Below are 16,384 nucleotides of genomic sequence, written 5' to 3'. Positions count from 1 at the left end.
TCCAAAGTTATTTTACAAGTACATTAAGAGTAAGAGGATAACTAGGGAAAGAGTCGGGCCCATTAAGGACCATAGTGGTAATTTGTGTGTGGAGCTGGAAGATGCTAGTAGGGTTCTAAATGAATACTTTGTGTCAGTGTTCACAAATGAGAGGCACTACGTGGGTATGGAAATCAGGCAGAAGGACTGCGATTAAATCAAAGAAATTAGTATAGAAAGGGAGGAGGTTCTAAGTGGTCTGGCAGGCTTAAAAGTAGATAAATCTCCAGGCCCGGATGAAATGTATCCCAGGCTGTTGAGTGAGGCAAGGGAGGAGATAGGGGCACTGGCAATAATTTTCAATACCTCTCTGGCCACAGGAGAGGTGCCAGAGGACTGGAGGACAGCCAGTGAGGCATTGTGGAAGGGAGGAGGGGATAAACCAGGGAACTACAGGCCAGTCAGTCTAACCTCAGTTGGAGGAAACTATTGGAAGCAATTCCGAGGGACAGAACTAATCTACACTTGGAGAGGCAGGGATTAATCTAGGACAGTCAGCATGGTTTTGTTAAGGGGAGGTCATGTCTGGCCAATTTGATTGAATTTTTCGAAGAGGTGACCAGGTGTGTAGATGAGGGTAGTGCATTTGACGTAGTCTACTTGGACTTCAGCAAGGCTTTTGATAAGGTCCCGCATGGGAGACTGATAACGAGGGTAAGAACCCATGGGACCCAAGGTAATTTGGCAAATTGGAGACAGAATTGGCTGAGTGGCAGGAAGCAGAGGGTGATGGTCGAGGGGTGTTTTTGTGACTGGATGCCTGTGTCCAGTGGGGTTCCACAGGGATTAGTGTCGGGTCCCTTGCTGTTTGTGGTATATATAAACAATTTAGACTTGAATGTAGGAGGGTCGATCAGTAAGTTCGCGGATGACACAAAAATTGGTGGGGTGGTAAATAGTGAGGAGGATAGCCTTAGATTACAGGAGGATATAGACGGGCTGATCAGATGGGCTGATCAGTGGCAAATGGAATTTAATCTGGATAAGTGTGAGGTGATGCACTTGGGCAGGACAAACAAGGCACGGGAATACATGATGAATGGTAGGACCCTGGGAAGTAGTGAGGATCAGAGGGACCTTGGTGTGCATGTCCATCGGTCCCTTAAGGTAGCAAGACATGTAGATAAGGTGGTTAAGAAGGCAAATGGGATACTGGCCTTTATTGGCTGAGGCACAGAATATAAAACAGGGAGGCTATTCTGGAACTGTATAAAACGCTGGTTAGGTCACAGCTAGAGTATTGCGTGCAGCTCTGGAATCTGCATTATAGGAAGGATGTGATTGCCCTAGAGAGAGTGCAGAGGAGATTTACCAGGATGTTGCCTGGGCTGGAGAGTTTTAGTTATGAGGAGAGATTGGATAGACTGAGGTTATTTTCCCTGGAGCAGAGGAGATTGAGCAGGGACATGACTGAGATGTATAAAATTATGAGGGGCATAGATAGGGTAGACAAGAAGGAACTTTTCCCCTTGGTGGAGAGATCAATAACCAGGGGGCATAGATTTAAGGTAAGGGGCAGGAGGTTTAGAGGGGATGTGAGGAAGAATTTTTTCACCCAGAGGGTGGTGGGAATCTGGAACTCACTGCCTGAAAGGGAGGTAGAGGCGGAAAACCTCAACATTTTAGAAGTATTTGGATGTGCACTTGCAATGCCATGGCAGACAAGGCTTTGGGCCTAGTGCTGGAAAATGGGATTAGAATAGATAGGCACTTGTTTGACCGGCACAGACTCAATGGGCCGAAGGGCCTTTTTCTGTGCTGTAGACCTCTATGACTCTTTACAATTTGCGTAGCACATTGAAGGCAGCTCTTTTTCATCACAATATTCACATACCTCTGATCTATTGCTGATATCATATTCTGGGTCTGATTCATAATTATAATGAGAATCATAGATGAAAGCTTCCATGGGAACCTTGGTCTCTTACTTGCAACACTGGTGGTTCTTGCATTCTGTCACTCTGTCAACTTCTTACCTTCTTGCTCTAGCCCCTTCATCTTTCCTTTCTCTAATTGCTGCCTGTCGCTTTCTGTCATTTTTTTCCCCTTTTTGCTCTAGCATCTTCATCATCCCTGGCTCTGCATGTCATCTGTCACTTTCCCTTACCAAGTTTCAGAACATAACTTACAAGAAACAAATAAAATGAGACAAAATAACAAATTAAATATGAAAGAAAACCAGGGATTTATCATATAAGTTTGTCACATTCTTTCTTGCATTGTATGGTTAAAGCTGTGGAAGCATGTCTGAGTTACAAGTGTTAGCAGGGACACATTATCGTCAGGGCCTCGAGATCCCCTGAGAAGAAGCCAAAGCCCCACCCCAGCGGAGGTGGTTGGATGTAAACGTTCCTGCGATTCGCCCCTTGGTCCAAGGTATCATCCCACCATGTTGGCATTGTACACTCTCTGAAATCAGTGGTGTTAGTGCTGTATGCTATTTGATAGTAGGTGATTTTGATGAAGTGGAAAGTTCATTCCGAGATTGCTGAATTGTGTGATTATTGAGGAAAGAGCAAAAAATGAGGAGGTGACCATTCAAATTCCAAACGATTGAATCCACTGAGCCAGTATGTATATGCAGTTCAATAAACAAAATTGTAAAATTATTGATCCAGGAATGTGAACTTATTGAGTGATCCAATAATGGTATACTGATCAGGACAGGGAAGTGGTGCTTTTTGTGGTTCAGTATAGCGATAAACAGGGCTAGAAATGATCATTGGTCCTATAATTCAAAAATATTTGTGTATTTATGTATGTTTTTTCTTTCTTTCTCTCTGACTCCTCCCTCTCTCCCCTCTTTCTTGCTTCTCTTTCTTCTTCCCCTGTCTCGTTCTCTCAAATTTGGACACTCCTTGCTTCACTGGGCAATTTTTTCATTACATTCCTCATTCCCGGTGTATAGTAATTCAGTTTAAACTGACCATTTGTTATTGCTGTTCTCAGCTTAAGTCTGTACAATTTGTAATATCAAAAATATAATGTGGGTATCATAAATTTCTACTCCTTAGAATATTGAACATATCGATACGGTGTCTCTCAGCTGCCTTTTCTCCATTACAAATATTCCCCATTTCTGGAGACTGCCTTTGTAGCTCAGGTGCCAGTCTGTTTAGTTACCCTTCACTATGCCCTCTCTAGTGCCGGGATCTCCTCGTACAGTCACCAGAATTGCACATGGTACTGGGCTTTGGTTATGTTTATTTTCACTTTGTTTGGTCTTTGATTTGTCCCACTGATTAAGCAGCCAAAGGTATCGGTTATGATTGCAGGGCTAACATCAGCTCATAGCATGGTGTGCTCATAGGTTAATTGAAATGTTGTAGATATTGTAAGTCTCTCTACTAGTGTTTTGAATTCTGTTTTGAATAGAAACAATGTGCAGGGGTATGGGGAAAAGGCAGGGCAATGGCACTAGGTCATAATGCTCACTTGGAGAGCTGTGCAGACACGATGGGCTGGAATGCCTCCTTCTGTGCTGTTAAAATTCTGTGATTCTGTGAAGTGCCAGTATTTGAGTTTTTTACCTGTCTACAAAGACCAAATTGCATTCTATGTACACGTTAGTAACGTTTCTAAATTACCCTTTTAAAATGTTAAGCATCCTATTCTTAAAGGCAGTTACATAGCATTTCAGATAATTTGTAAAGTGATTGATCAGTTCTGCAGAAGGACTTTTCACTTAAGTTAACTATTTCCCCATAAAACTAATCAGCATAAAAAGCTATTGGATGTTCTACTCTTCAGGCTATTGCATCAGGTTTATTGTATAACATGCACATTGCTTGCTTTGAAAGATGGGCATCCCAGTAGCTATAAGCTACTAATTGCAGTAAAATATTTGATTGGGATTTCACTGTTTTGTATCACGTTTAGCAGAGAAAATCAAATCTCAAACATGTGCTTGTTGAAAACTAATATTTACAACTTTTGCTTCCAGAGATCCTTTCATCATATTCTCAGGAGGTCTGTCCTATGATACTGTAGGCAGAAGACCATGCTTGACAGTGATGCATGGGAAGAGCACTGCAGTACTTGAGATGGACTACCCGATTGTCGATTTTCTCACCCTCTGTGAAACGCCATATCCTAGCGGTAGGTTTATCCAGTTACCCAGTTTGTATCAGCTGTGACAACTTTGCATTCTGCAGTCCTTTTCCCACAAATCCAAAAATAAAGATCCGTCACAAATGTATTTGCTTTTCATGGGCATCGCCCATGATAACTGACTCTGAATTTGTGGCATATTCTAAATGTAAACTACTCTCCTAGGAAAGTAAAGGATTTGTATTTTTATGTGTTTCACAGCCTGAGGATGTCCCAAAGTACTTTACAACCAATATATAATTTTGAAGTGTCGTCACTGTTTTAATGTAAGGAAATGTAGGAGTCATTTTACACAGCAACACCTACAGACGGTAATGGGATACATGAGCCGATGATCTGATTTTAGTAATCTTGATTGAGGGATAAATTTTGCTCATCTCACCAGAACTCCCCTGTTCTTCCAGTCATGTCATGGGATCTTTTACCTGAGGGGGCATGTGGGCTTTGGTCTCTAACATCTCATAAGAAAGATGGTACATCCAAACAGTGCAACATTCCCTCAGTAATGCACTGGGTGTCAATTTTCCATAGACTTTGGTATATAAACTGACCTTTGCCTCAAAAAAATCATCCTAGCAACAGGGATTGTCTTATATGCCGAGTATAAAAGCAAATTTCTGGTGTGCGTGGTTGCCAACTTTGTCATTCGCCGTCTGGGGGGGTGGCCTGCTCAGTGTGGGTGCATCTTTGCAACATAGTCCATATTGCTTCCTTGATCTCTTGCACCCAGTTATTAGGTACCGGTAAGTAAGAGATCCATTTGTAGGTGAAAAATTGAGGCTGACTACTAAGAATGCGAGTATAGTATGTCCTGTCCGAAAGGTCGGGGTGGGGGTGGCAGTGTGGGGATCAACTTATACGTTGAGTATCTGCAAAAAGCATGATTTTTGGGGTGGTCGTGTACTCTGGGTTGATTTATATGCCGTGTAGATTATATGCTCAAGCCTTTGGAGTGGGTCTTAATCCCATGACCTCTGACTCAAATGTGATAGCTCTACCACTGAGCCACAGCTGACCTCATTATACAATACAGGGAGTTTTGCCTGAGATTATTTATCACAAAAATGCGCTCTCCTTTCAGATGATCTTACAGTTCGTTGCAATTTATTCATTGATGTTTAAGTTTGAAGCAATGGAGATCAAAAATTAAATAAACCACTGTGATAGTACTAAAGACAATGTTATAAGTGGAACTTTCAACCAGTGAAACAGGGATTCATTTGTAAGCACGCTGTGGACTAAATTGACACTTCTGGCAAGTGGCTACTTCTGTCAATGGGCTGGTTGACATCCGTGAAGATGATTTTGGGCAACTGACATCTGTGCATATATTTGTAAACTACACCTTCCCAGCTGCCTGACTAAGGAGTTTCTTGGCAGAGAGTGCCTCTCAGCATGGACTGTGGCCACTGGAGTGTGGGCATTTCTGACGGTCACCCCCTCCCCCTGTCATCTCCCAACAATAATGGAAGAATTTGTTGACCATCGGTAACTGTGTTGAGAGCAGCTGTTAGCTTAAAAAAAAAGGACCTAGAATTTAGTAAAAACCATCGTGGGGTTATACAGTTATACAGAGCTTACATTTTGCTCTTGTGTTTTAGCCAAATTCTCAATCAGATTACTGCCTGTGAATCATTCCCTAAATATTTATTTGGTGAAGTTCAAATAAGTGTATTACTGGATATGAGTGCAGTGTTTTAACTATACCAGCTAATTGTAGATTCCGAGATTTGCAAGTCTTGGGGAATACTGTTACCCCACTTGTAAAGTAATGGTCTCAAACATGTGCTATACTGCAGCACTCTGATTCTGCTGATTGTTTACTGTGATCAGAAGGTTATGTAATTTTTTTATAGTCAAACCCATGTGAATCAACAAAGCAGCTTGTAATTGTAAAGCATCCCAAAGTACTTTACTGGAGCATTGTCGGACAAAATTTGACACCAGGAGATATTTGAGCAGATGACAAACTTGGCCAAAGAGGTAGTTTTTAAAGAGCATCTTAGAGCAGGAAAGAGAGGCGGAGAGGTTTCGGGAGGAAATTCCAGAGTTTAGGGCCTTGGCAGCTGAAAGCACAGCTGCCAGTGATGGAGTGATTAAAACCGAGGGTGCACACAAGGCCAGAATTAGAGGAGCACAGATATCTTTGAGGATTGCATGGCTGGAGGAATTTAGAGATAGAGAGGTGTGAGGCCACGCATGGGTTTGAAAATGAGGAAGAAAATTTTAAAATCAACAGCATTGCTTAACTGGGAGCTAATGTGATTCATTGAGCACAGGGATAATAGGTGAACAGGACATGGTGCAAGTTAGGCTATGGACTTCAGAATTTCCAATGACCTTTCGTTTATGGAGGATGTAAGATGGGAGGCTGGCCAAGAGTGTTTTGAAATAGTTCAAATCTAGAGATAACAGAAGGATAGATGAGGTTTCAGCTGCAGATAAGTTGAGGCGGAGTGGAATCGGGCGATGTTACGGAAGTAACAGAAAAAGTAATGTGGTGGCACATGGATTTCCAAAAGGCATTTGGCGAAGTACAATGAAACAGGCTTGTCAACAAAGTTAGAGCTCATGGATAAAAGAGAGAGTGGCAGCAAGAAATTGGCTGAGTGACAGGAAACAGTAATGGTGAATGGATGCTTTTCGAACTGGTGGAAATTATATTCAGTAGTAGGGTTCCCCAGGGTTTGGTGTTAGACCCCTGGTTTTCCTGAATATATGTTAATGATAAATGCATATACAGGGCACAATTTTGAAATTCGTAGATGACAAAAAAATCTCTCTATTGTGAACTGAGAGGAGGATCATGTAGAACTTAGAGAACACAGACATACTAGTGGAATGGGCGGATAAATAGCAGATGAAATTTAATGCAGAGAAATGTGAAGTGATTCATTTTGCTGGGAAGAACGAGGAGAGACAATATCAAGGGTACAATCCTAAAGGGGGTGCAGGAGCAGAGGGACCTTCGGGTATATGTGCACAAATTAATGAAGGTGCAGGGCAGGATGAGAAAGCGATTAAAAAAGCATTGACATCCTGGGCTTCATCAATAGGGACACAGAGTACAAAAGCAAGCAATTTATACTAAATCTGTGTATAACACTGGTTTGGCCTCAACTGGAGACTTGTATCCAATTCTGGGCACTAGACTTTGGGAAGTATTTGAAGGCATTGGAGAGGATGCAGAAAAGATTTACAAGAATGGTTCCAGGGATGAACTTCAGTTACACGGATAGATTAGGGAACCTGGGGCTGTTCTCCATGGAGAAGAGAAGATTAAGAGGAGATATATAGAAGTGCTCAAAATCATCAGAGGTCTGGACAGAGTAGATGGGGAGAAATTATTCCCATTGGCGGAAGGATTGAGAACCAGAGAACTGATTTTTTTTATGCAGCAAGTGGTTATGATCTGGAATGCACTGTCTGAGAGTATGGTAGATGCAGATTCGGTCAAGGCTTTCAAAAGAGAATTGATAATTACCTGAAGAGAAAAATTTGCAGGGCTATTAGGAAAAGATAGAGAAGCAGAGTTAGAGATGACAGCACAGATATGATGGCTTAATGGCCTCTTTCTGTACTGTAACCATTTTGTGATTCTATGATAGAAATAGGTAGCTTTAGTGATGGCACAGATATCTTGTTGGAAGCTCATCTCGGGATCAAATACAACACCCACTAAGGTTGTGAACTTTCTGTTCTGAACTTTCAGCCTCAGACGGTTGCCAGGGAGAGGGATGGAGATGGTAGCTAGAGAACTGAGTTTATGGTGGGGACCAAAGACATTGACTTTGGTCTTCTAAGTATTTAGTTGGGAGAAATTTCTGTTTGTCCAATAATGGATGTCAGACAATTTGGAGACAGGAGGGGTTCAGAGAGGTGGTGGGTGTTGTCATTGTGTAAGTAGGATCTGATGCATTTTCAAATGATGTTGCTGAGGGGCAAGATGATGATAAATAGGGACCTAAGGATATGTTGCTGCAGGAAAGAGGAGAAAGGATAGTTAGCTAACATGGCGCCAGGAAGGGAAGTTGGTGGTCAGTTTAGTGGGGGTAGGGTCAAGGGAGCAGGAGGTTGGTCATATGGATAGGATGAACTTGGAGAGGACACAAGGGGAGATGGGAAAAACAAGAGAAACATGCAAGCTCAGAGCTGGGCCAGGAGAATCTTTCGAGGAAGTTTGACTCAGTGGGGTATGGAAAGGGCAAATGGCAGAGGCAACTGAATGCATGGTCTTGATCTTGGTGCTCCTTGGAATTGTTGTTGGAGGTAAGGGTGGAGGAGATGGGGGAAAGGTTTAAGAACATGTTTCAAAATGTGGAAAAGAAGCTGAGTTATCTTTTTTGGATGATCGTGGAATAGTAAGCAATGTTAGCAGATAGGAGCAGGGCCCTTTTGTGTTTTCTGTATTTCATCCAAATGAGTGAGAAAGCACATTAAACAATTTGGACACCTCCAGATAAATGAGTAGTGTCAGCACTAGGCCACCAGTATGTCTTGATGGCGAAAGGGACAAATACATTTCTTGTGTCCATGCATTGTAAATAGCAAGTGCGGCTGTGCTGATGAAGGATTCAGGGGTAGCTGTGCTAGTGAAGGATTTTATCAGTGCTGGAATGGAAGCATGAACTAAAGGGTTGCTTTAAAATAGAATCCCCATATGGCTAATGTTAGAAGGGAAAAATATAACATTTCCGCTTTGAGTCTCAACTGCCCCCTTCTCCCGCCCTGCCCATCCAATTCAGTATTCCAGGATGCTGCACTTTTCACAATTGCTGCCCACCTCTGACTTGTCCAACCCTAAGTGCCTGTTGAACAGTTCCTTGGCTCCCAGTGCCCATGAGTGTTCCCTTCCTCTGTTGCCGTTGTGGATTAATGTGTACGCCTTCCTCTCTGTTATCCCTGTATGCTTAACTGCCCAATACAGCCCTTTGGGTGGCGACAATCTGGGGAGAATTACCAAGAAACTGCTGGTGACCTCTGCTTCAGTGCAACTAATTGCTCCTTGAACAGTTCTTCTCCACCAGCTCAATTTTCTGACATTTCATTGCAAAGATGCTACCCCTGGTTATACGGGATCCAGCTTGGTCCTCACATGGCACTTCATGCACATCAAATGGGTTCCCTGCATTGACACCCCTTTGTGCCTCACTTAAAAAAAAATAGTGTGTAGCAGCAAACTTTTTTTACAAGAATCAAACCCTTATTACGCAGAAGTATTAACTGTAGGAAGAAATGAAGTCCAACTACAACTCTAAGGCTGAAATCTGCATCCATTTTTTCCCTTTACAATCTCACCAAGAGCCAAATAAACAATTTCAAACCTCCTTAGTGTTGAATAGATAAAATGAAGACAGCGAAAATAGTATTAAACTCAAAATACAGTAAGATATGTAAATGAAAGTGTAATGCCTAAGTCCCGCTTGTTCTCACTGTGGCTTAACCCCACACTCTTAAGACCTCTGCACTCACCTAATGTATTGCAGTTCAAATTTTGGATCGGTGGAGAGTTTGAGTGGGATGATAAGAATGAGGACCATTCTTTTCTGCATTCAATGAAAAATTACAGAATTGAAATTTGTTTTTCTGCAGACTAGAAAATATTAAAATTCCAAGATACTTGGACTGCGCTCTACAAGTCTTTATCTGAAGACCAGTTTATCAATTGAGCTGTATGCATCTACTTCTGACATGTTTGATTTAATGTCATTTTCCTACAGATTTTCAGGAGCCGTATGCGGTTGTTGTCCTTCTGGAAAAGGACTTAGTAGTTGTAGACCTCGGACAAAATGGGTAAGAATTGTGCTGGAATTGACATTTGTAGTAATGACCAGAAAACTGGGCCAATAAAATAGCAGTTCAGCTTAAATAAAAATCATTCAGTCAAAGAAGGCATATATTCCTGCCATATCTAATCATTGTTTTGCCTTACAGTAGTATTTTGATGTTGAGTAATGGCTTGACTGTAGATGATTACTCCTCAAAAAGAGGTGCCCGACTGAGGTAACTTAAGGGCCTGAGGAAACAGGGACTCCAAGCAGATGTCTTTTAGAGAAAAAAGTTAAATGCAAAATACTTTCGAACAATCAAAGGCCATTAGCTATCATTCCTTTTTAGTTTTCAAACATATCGCTCAGATCCGTTTATTCACCGTCTCACTATTGAAGATGGTACTCCCTCCAATCCAACAACTACTACGTAGGCCAGTTGAAGAGGAGAAGTTACAATCCCCGATCACACAGCGACCACATAGACTCAGGCTTCCTTTCACCGGTTTTATTCAAGCGTATGCAAGTGAGCTGCAATCATTCCTAAGAATGAAGACCCAGCTCCCAGATTGATTACATTTCACTACTTTTGTACTTTTTCTTATCATAATACATTTGAGCATATTTGAATACATCCAATCGGTAACCGACACACCGGTCCCATGTTAACATTATCCTATTGAGTACATAAACATGTGATTTTGCTAACCAATTATTCTAAAGGATGTATACATAATTATATTACCCAATCAAAATTAAAACACATATGCAAAGACCTTGGTTCTCACAACTCAAGACTGTTTGTGTTCCATCAAAGCCCCCTCTTTGTCCATTGTATGTCTTCCCATTTCTAAGCTAAAACCATCTGCTCCTTCCCTATCTGAGAGAGGAGTACACTTAATCTAACTTTATGCCATGTTTTATCTCCAGTCTAGCTCTCAAGGCTTCACCACATCATTACACCTCTTGAATTGTCCTGCCTGTTACTGGACATTAGCTCATCTCTTGACTTCTGTGTAAATCACACAAAAACTCAAAGCCTCTTTGTGTGCAATGTCCATCTGCTTATCCTCAACTGTTAATATGTTTAGCACCAATGGCTGCCTGGAGATTTTAAGTATGTTCAGCAAATTCTTACTGTGTTTTCTTTTAGCATTTTTAATTTCCCCGTAACACTATACCCCTCAATCCCACCTAAATTGATGGTAGCTTTTAACAAAAATAAAACATTCAAGCTTCAGTTGCTGATTTCATCCTTGTTGAAGGATTTTCCAGTCTTGGAATACCATACCGCGTTATGATCTCTGATGAGATGGGTTTGATGTCAAGTTTCATGCAGCAAGGGAAGGAAGGAAAGGTGATGGTGGCAGCATTGATTAAGAGAACATTACAGTGCTGGAGAGAGAGGATGTCCCAGAAGGATCAAGGACAGAATCTACTTGGCTAGAGCTAAGGAACAAGACAGGTGCAATACATTGCTTGGTTAGTCTATATGCCACCGACTAATGGGAAAGGTGTAGAGGAACAAAACAGAATTCCTGCAGATGCATTGCAGGAATTCACCAAGGCTCCTACCAAATCCACGACCACTACCATCTAGAAGGACAAAGGCAGCAAATACATGGGAACACCACCACCTGGAAGTTCCCCTCCAAGTTACTCACCCACCATCCTAACTTGGAAATATATCGCCATTCCTTCACTGTTGCTGGGTCAGAATCCTGGAACTCTCTCCCTAACAGCACTGTGGGTGTACCTACACCACAAGGACTGCAGCGGTTCAAGAAGGCAGCTCACCACCATCTTTTCAAGGGCAACCAGGGATGGGTAGTAAATGCTGGCCATCAATTCCAGCAAAGCCCACATCCTGTGAATGAATTTTTAAAAAAAAAATCTTGGCATTCAAAAGGAAATTGGTCATTCCCTGAAAAGGCAAAATGTGCAGGCTTACAGCAAAAAGGTGGGGAGTGACACTCAGTGAATTGATCCCGCAGAGGGGCCAACACGAACACGATAGGCCAAATTGATTCCATCTGTGCTGTAACCATTCTTTGATTCTAATATGGCCTTCATTTTCTACCCATTGTCTAGTTGAGACCTGGATATTTTGAAGTGGCTGTCTGATAAGTAATCATGAATCCTGTAGTTCTTATTAAAACTAAACAAATGGTTTGGAACAGGGTACAGTATCCATGTATTTTGTTAAAGAAATAATTAATGTAAAGCAGTGGATCACCATAATCTATCGGCAAATTCTTGACAATATGCTCCTTTCTATCATAACTGGGTGTTATGGCGTAATCACTGTGTACACTTTTTGCCCAATTTATGACTTAAGTTACTGGACTTATATGACAAGTCCTAACTCTGTTGGAAGTTAATTTTACAGTTTTTAATGAAAAGTCTGTTGCCACTGTTTAAGACTCTGCATGATTTTATGCATGTTGATTTTTTTTTTTTGCCTTCCAGTTACCCTATATTTGAGAACCCATACCCTTTGGATATACATGAATCGCCCGTCACCTGTTGCGAGTATTTTGCGGACTGCCCTGTTGATTTAATTCCTGCACTTTATTCTGTTGGGGCAAAGCAGAAACGGCAAGGATACAGTAAAAAGGTTTAGAATTTATCTTTTGAAATATAAAAGCCGCATTGTTTGTTTGTACTCCTATGCATTTCCTCTGTATTTCCAATCTCTCACACGAATGTTTATGCAGAATTTCCTTGCTATTTAGAGTATCATGTGCACCACACTGTTAAACTGTTTCTCTTGGGAGAGTAGTGTCTCTCTGCCCAGTGTGACCTCTTTGATCTACTGCTTACATGAATAGACACACATCTGTACGTTTGTTAATACTCCTGCCGTTTTCACAGTTCACATGTATTCAGTGCTTCTCTTCATTGTTAAATGTTTTGTTTCTAAAATTAGATTGCTTTTTAAATTGCATGAATTAAAATAGCATAGTGAGTTTATTTAGTGCATCGTGGTTATTTAAGGCCTCCATTTGGAGAAAAAAAAGCGGTGTTTGAGCACTATGTAGATTTTGTCATTGATATCTGCAAAGTAGGAACAGATATCCATCCTTGAAGCATTATTACATTGACCATCTGTGTGCCTTCAGCACTTCATTTTACTCCTCTTTTTCTACTTTCGGGGGGTGTTATTCATTTTCGTAACAATTCTCCAATGCAGCACCTTACTAAAATGGGTGAATGGGCTCCTTCTGAGTTGCACACTTCTATGATTATATTTCAGTTATGGGTGTCTTCAAAGTGGTTTTATTTCCTGACAGAGATTTTGGGGCTTCAGCCCTTCTACTATGCTTACAGATGTTTTAATTGTTTACTAATTAATGATAGCGAGGGAAGCAGAGAATCTGAATGTTCCTGAAGATGCCAAACTATAATTGGGAAACTTAATTCTGGAGTAATTTACCTTTTTTGCTATTCTCCTTCAAACAAACAGCTGATTTGTGGGGGTCCCCTTATTGGATCCTGTTTTTATTTGATCTGTTGCTTATATTTGAACTTGTGTTTGGAGACAAAGCTGGCACTGTTTATGCAATAGGCTCACAGAGGTCATAGGCAGTTATTGTTGAGAGATTCATGTAGGAATGTAGCTCTCTTGCCCACTAGGACTGCCCTAAATGCTTGCTTGAATTTCTGGATAGTATGATTAGTAGCAAGAGCATCTTATTAAAAAGAAAATCTCTTATGGTGTCTACATTTATTCTCATTACATCTTCTAGGAATGGCCCATCAATGGAGGTAATTGGGGCTTAGGCACTCAGAGCTACCCAGAGATAATTATCACAGGGTAAGTGAGGAACATTCTGTTTCTGTCAGTCTTATTCAAGATATGCCTTACTTTTTTATATAGCTTGTATATTCTGTAAGTACAATTGTGTCTTTTGAGTATAAAGCACATTGTTTATGTTTCAAAAATGTGGTCTGAAACAGGTACCTATATTTGTATGTCACCTGGAGTCAACTTGAGACCAGTATCTGGTATGCTGGTGCTTATTTCATTGAAAAGTTAATCACAGTACACCTTTTGCTTATAAAATTAGTTTTCTTTAGATTTGCTGGAATATAAATTCTAAAATTACTGAATCTAGACAGCTTTAACAACTAAGTTGGACCCAGCGAACTTAGAAATTCATTGCCTTCAACAGTGAAAGAGTGATTGCATATAAAGTATGCGATCAGACCTCCCATTTGTGCTGTTCATATTAGTTAGGAATATATCATTTGGCAATGACAAAGGTTGTAACATGAAATTAAATAATAGCAGGCCAGCTGTGGCATTGTTCATTGAGTCCATGGATAAACTATAGCAAGGAATGCTTGGGTTAAGGAGAGCAGTCCATGACCAGTCAAAATATTTGGAAAGAGATTCATCAGATATGTGCCCTGAAACTTTTTTTTTGGGATTTCTTCTGGGAAACTGTAAGCTAATTTATTTGATGAACACAGACTTATACACAGCAGTACAGGAAATGTCTCATTGAAGCATTGCATAAAGTTTGTTTGGGATATGGATTTAATGTTTACCTGGATCCTGTTGCAGTCTAAACATGGTAGAAATTCATCCATTACTATGTAACACAACGAATTTACAGGAGAAATATATCATGTGATTGCTGCTGCGATACTGTTACATGCCTTATTGATAGTGAAAGATTGTGGCTTTGTATGTATAATATTTGTAGTACTATTTCACTTTCTTCATGTGAGATACAACTAAGCTTGTTCTTCCTTCCTAAAACTTCTTGTTTATAGTTATTTGCATTTTTACCAATAATTCAGCTCTACCTCCACAATTGATTTGTAGCATTCTTCACATTCCTGTCTTTCCCAGTTATTTTTTTAATTGTGTATGAAAGATATATTTTGATCCCTTACCTCCCAGGGTGAATTTACAGTTACTGTATTGACATTTTTCTTGGCATGGGGCACCCACCTTTCCTCTCTTCTCCCAGTTATAAGACAAGATTCAAAGGAATGAAGGATGAGCTCAGCTGTATTTTGCTGAAAAGTATCTGTTGATAAATATATATGCAGGTGGTAAAATTGAACTCTGAAGGAACAATTATCAAATTGAATGACTGTCATTTAAAATGGAAATAAGTAGGGAAAACAAATTGCAGGCTACAAGGAAAAGGAGCAAGGAATTGGAGGAGGTTAGGAATTTTCAGCCCTTCAGAAACCTTATCATTTCCACATTTTGGCCTTTTCATTCTCTCCTGTTCAGCCCTATAATCCTAAATCTAACTGGCCCACTTCACCCTTTTTTTAGTTGGTAGCTTCTCCACTCTTATCTTTGCACAACAACTGGATCAAATAGCACTCACCTCTGAGTCTGAAAGTCGTGTATTCAAGTCCCACTTCAAGGTATGAGCACATATTTCAAGTTACCGCTTCAATACGACACTAAGGGAGTGCTGTGTTGTTGGAGGTGCTATTTGAATGTCATCTGTCAGTCTTGTTATAGTTTATGTTGAGTTCACAATTGCTGGGGAAAAAAAGACACACTATCGAAGCTTTTCATCTTGCACTCATTAGGAGAGCTACGCAAGATAAACCAACAGTAAAGGGAAACAACAACTTGTACTGCATGAGAAGGGAGTGCTGATTGGTTGGCAAGTAGACTCCGGTAGAGGCATTGCCATGGAGAAAGCAGCAGAGAGCTGTTAACTGCCAAGCTTTTGTTTGAACTTCAAGCCAGACAGGTCGACTCTGGACAAGGTATTGCCATGGGGAATGAACGAGAGAATGGTGGTTCCCCCAAGCTTTTGTTTAGTTGGAATAGGCATAATGTGTGGACATGCTCCATCTGTCTGCAAAGGACAGGGCCCTGAGAGTGAATATATATGTAGCTTCTAGCATGTGTAAGTGAGCCACACTGCGAGCCCGACTGATAATCTTAAATTGTTTTCAGTGTAATTCTTAGCACAATCAGGATTGTTTAGCAAGTATTGTCCAATCATGGAACCACATCTAATCTTGGACGCTGTTTTGAGATTTGCAAGCACAGGCTGATTGGGTATAGTCAGTACTTTGTCTGTTGCAAACAGCCAAAGGGATGTGCTTTTTTGACGTGATCTGCCAGCCGCTGGGACATACAGCCTAGTACCTGGCATCTCACAGGCATTGAAATTCATATACCACATTACTCATTTCTGTAATAAAACGTCTTTTTGGCTTGATGGCAGCATTATTTTACTGAAAAATACCAATACTACTGCACAGTAACAGTGTGGACAAGAAACAGACCTTTGATGGAAAGACACCTGACCTCCTTGCCCTTACATATTTCCGATACGTAGATGATACATTTGCTATATTTGACTCTGCAGCTGCATGCAAGAACTTCCTTACACACCTCAACGGGCTTCATCCTGCGTTCAGATTCACCTTTGAAGTGGAGCAGTCAAATGAGCTCTCTTTCCTCGACGTGCTAGTTG

The 16,384-nt window shown here is 40.9% G+C and overlaps 1 protein-coding gene across 5 annotated transcripts in view; it reads left to right on the top strand.

Annotated features, from left to right (window-relative positions):
• The window catches only part of stxbp5a (syntaxin binding protein 5a (tomosyn)), a 193,094-nt gene that overhangs the window by 96,316 nt on the left and 80,394 nt on the right, over positions 1-16,384 (top strand). For all 5 annotated transcript variants that reach the window (XM_078556629.1, XM_078556631.1, XM_078556630.1 and 2 more), the window contains exons 10-13: positions 3,983-4,137; positions 9,870-9,942; positions 12,387-12,534; positions 13,667-13,734. In XM_078556629.1, coding sequence (XP_078412755.1) covers positions 3,983-4,137; positions 9,870-9,942; positions 12,387-12,534; positions 13,667-13,734 — 444 coding nt within the window. The remainder of the gene's footprint in view (positions 1-3,982; positions 4,138-9,869; positions 9,943-12,386; positions 12,535-13,666; positions 13,735-16,384) is intronic.

The sequence above is a fragment of the Cetorhinus maximus genome, chromosome 14 (assembly GCF_964194155.1).
Source record: "Cetorhinus maximus chromosome 14, sCetMax3.hap1.1, whole genome shotgun sequence".
Lineage (NCBI taxonomy): Eukaryota > Metazoa > Chordata > Chondrichthyes > Lamniformes > Cetorhinidae > Cetorhinus > Cetorhinus maximus.
This window is presented reverse-complemented; position numbering and strand designations above follow the sequence as displayed.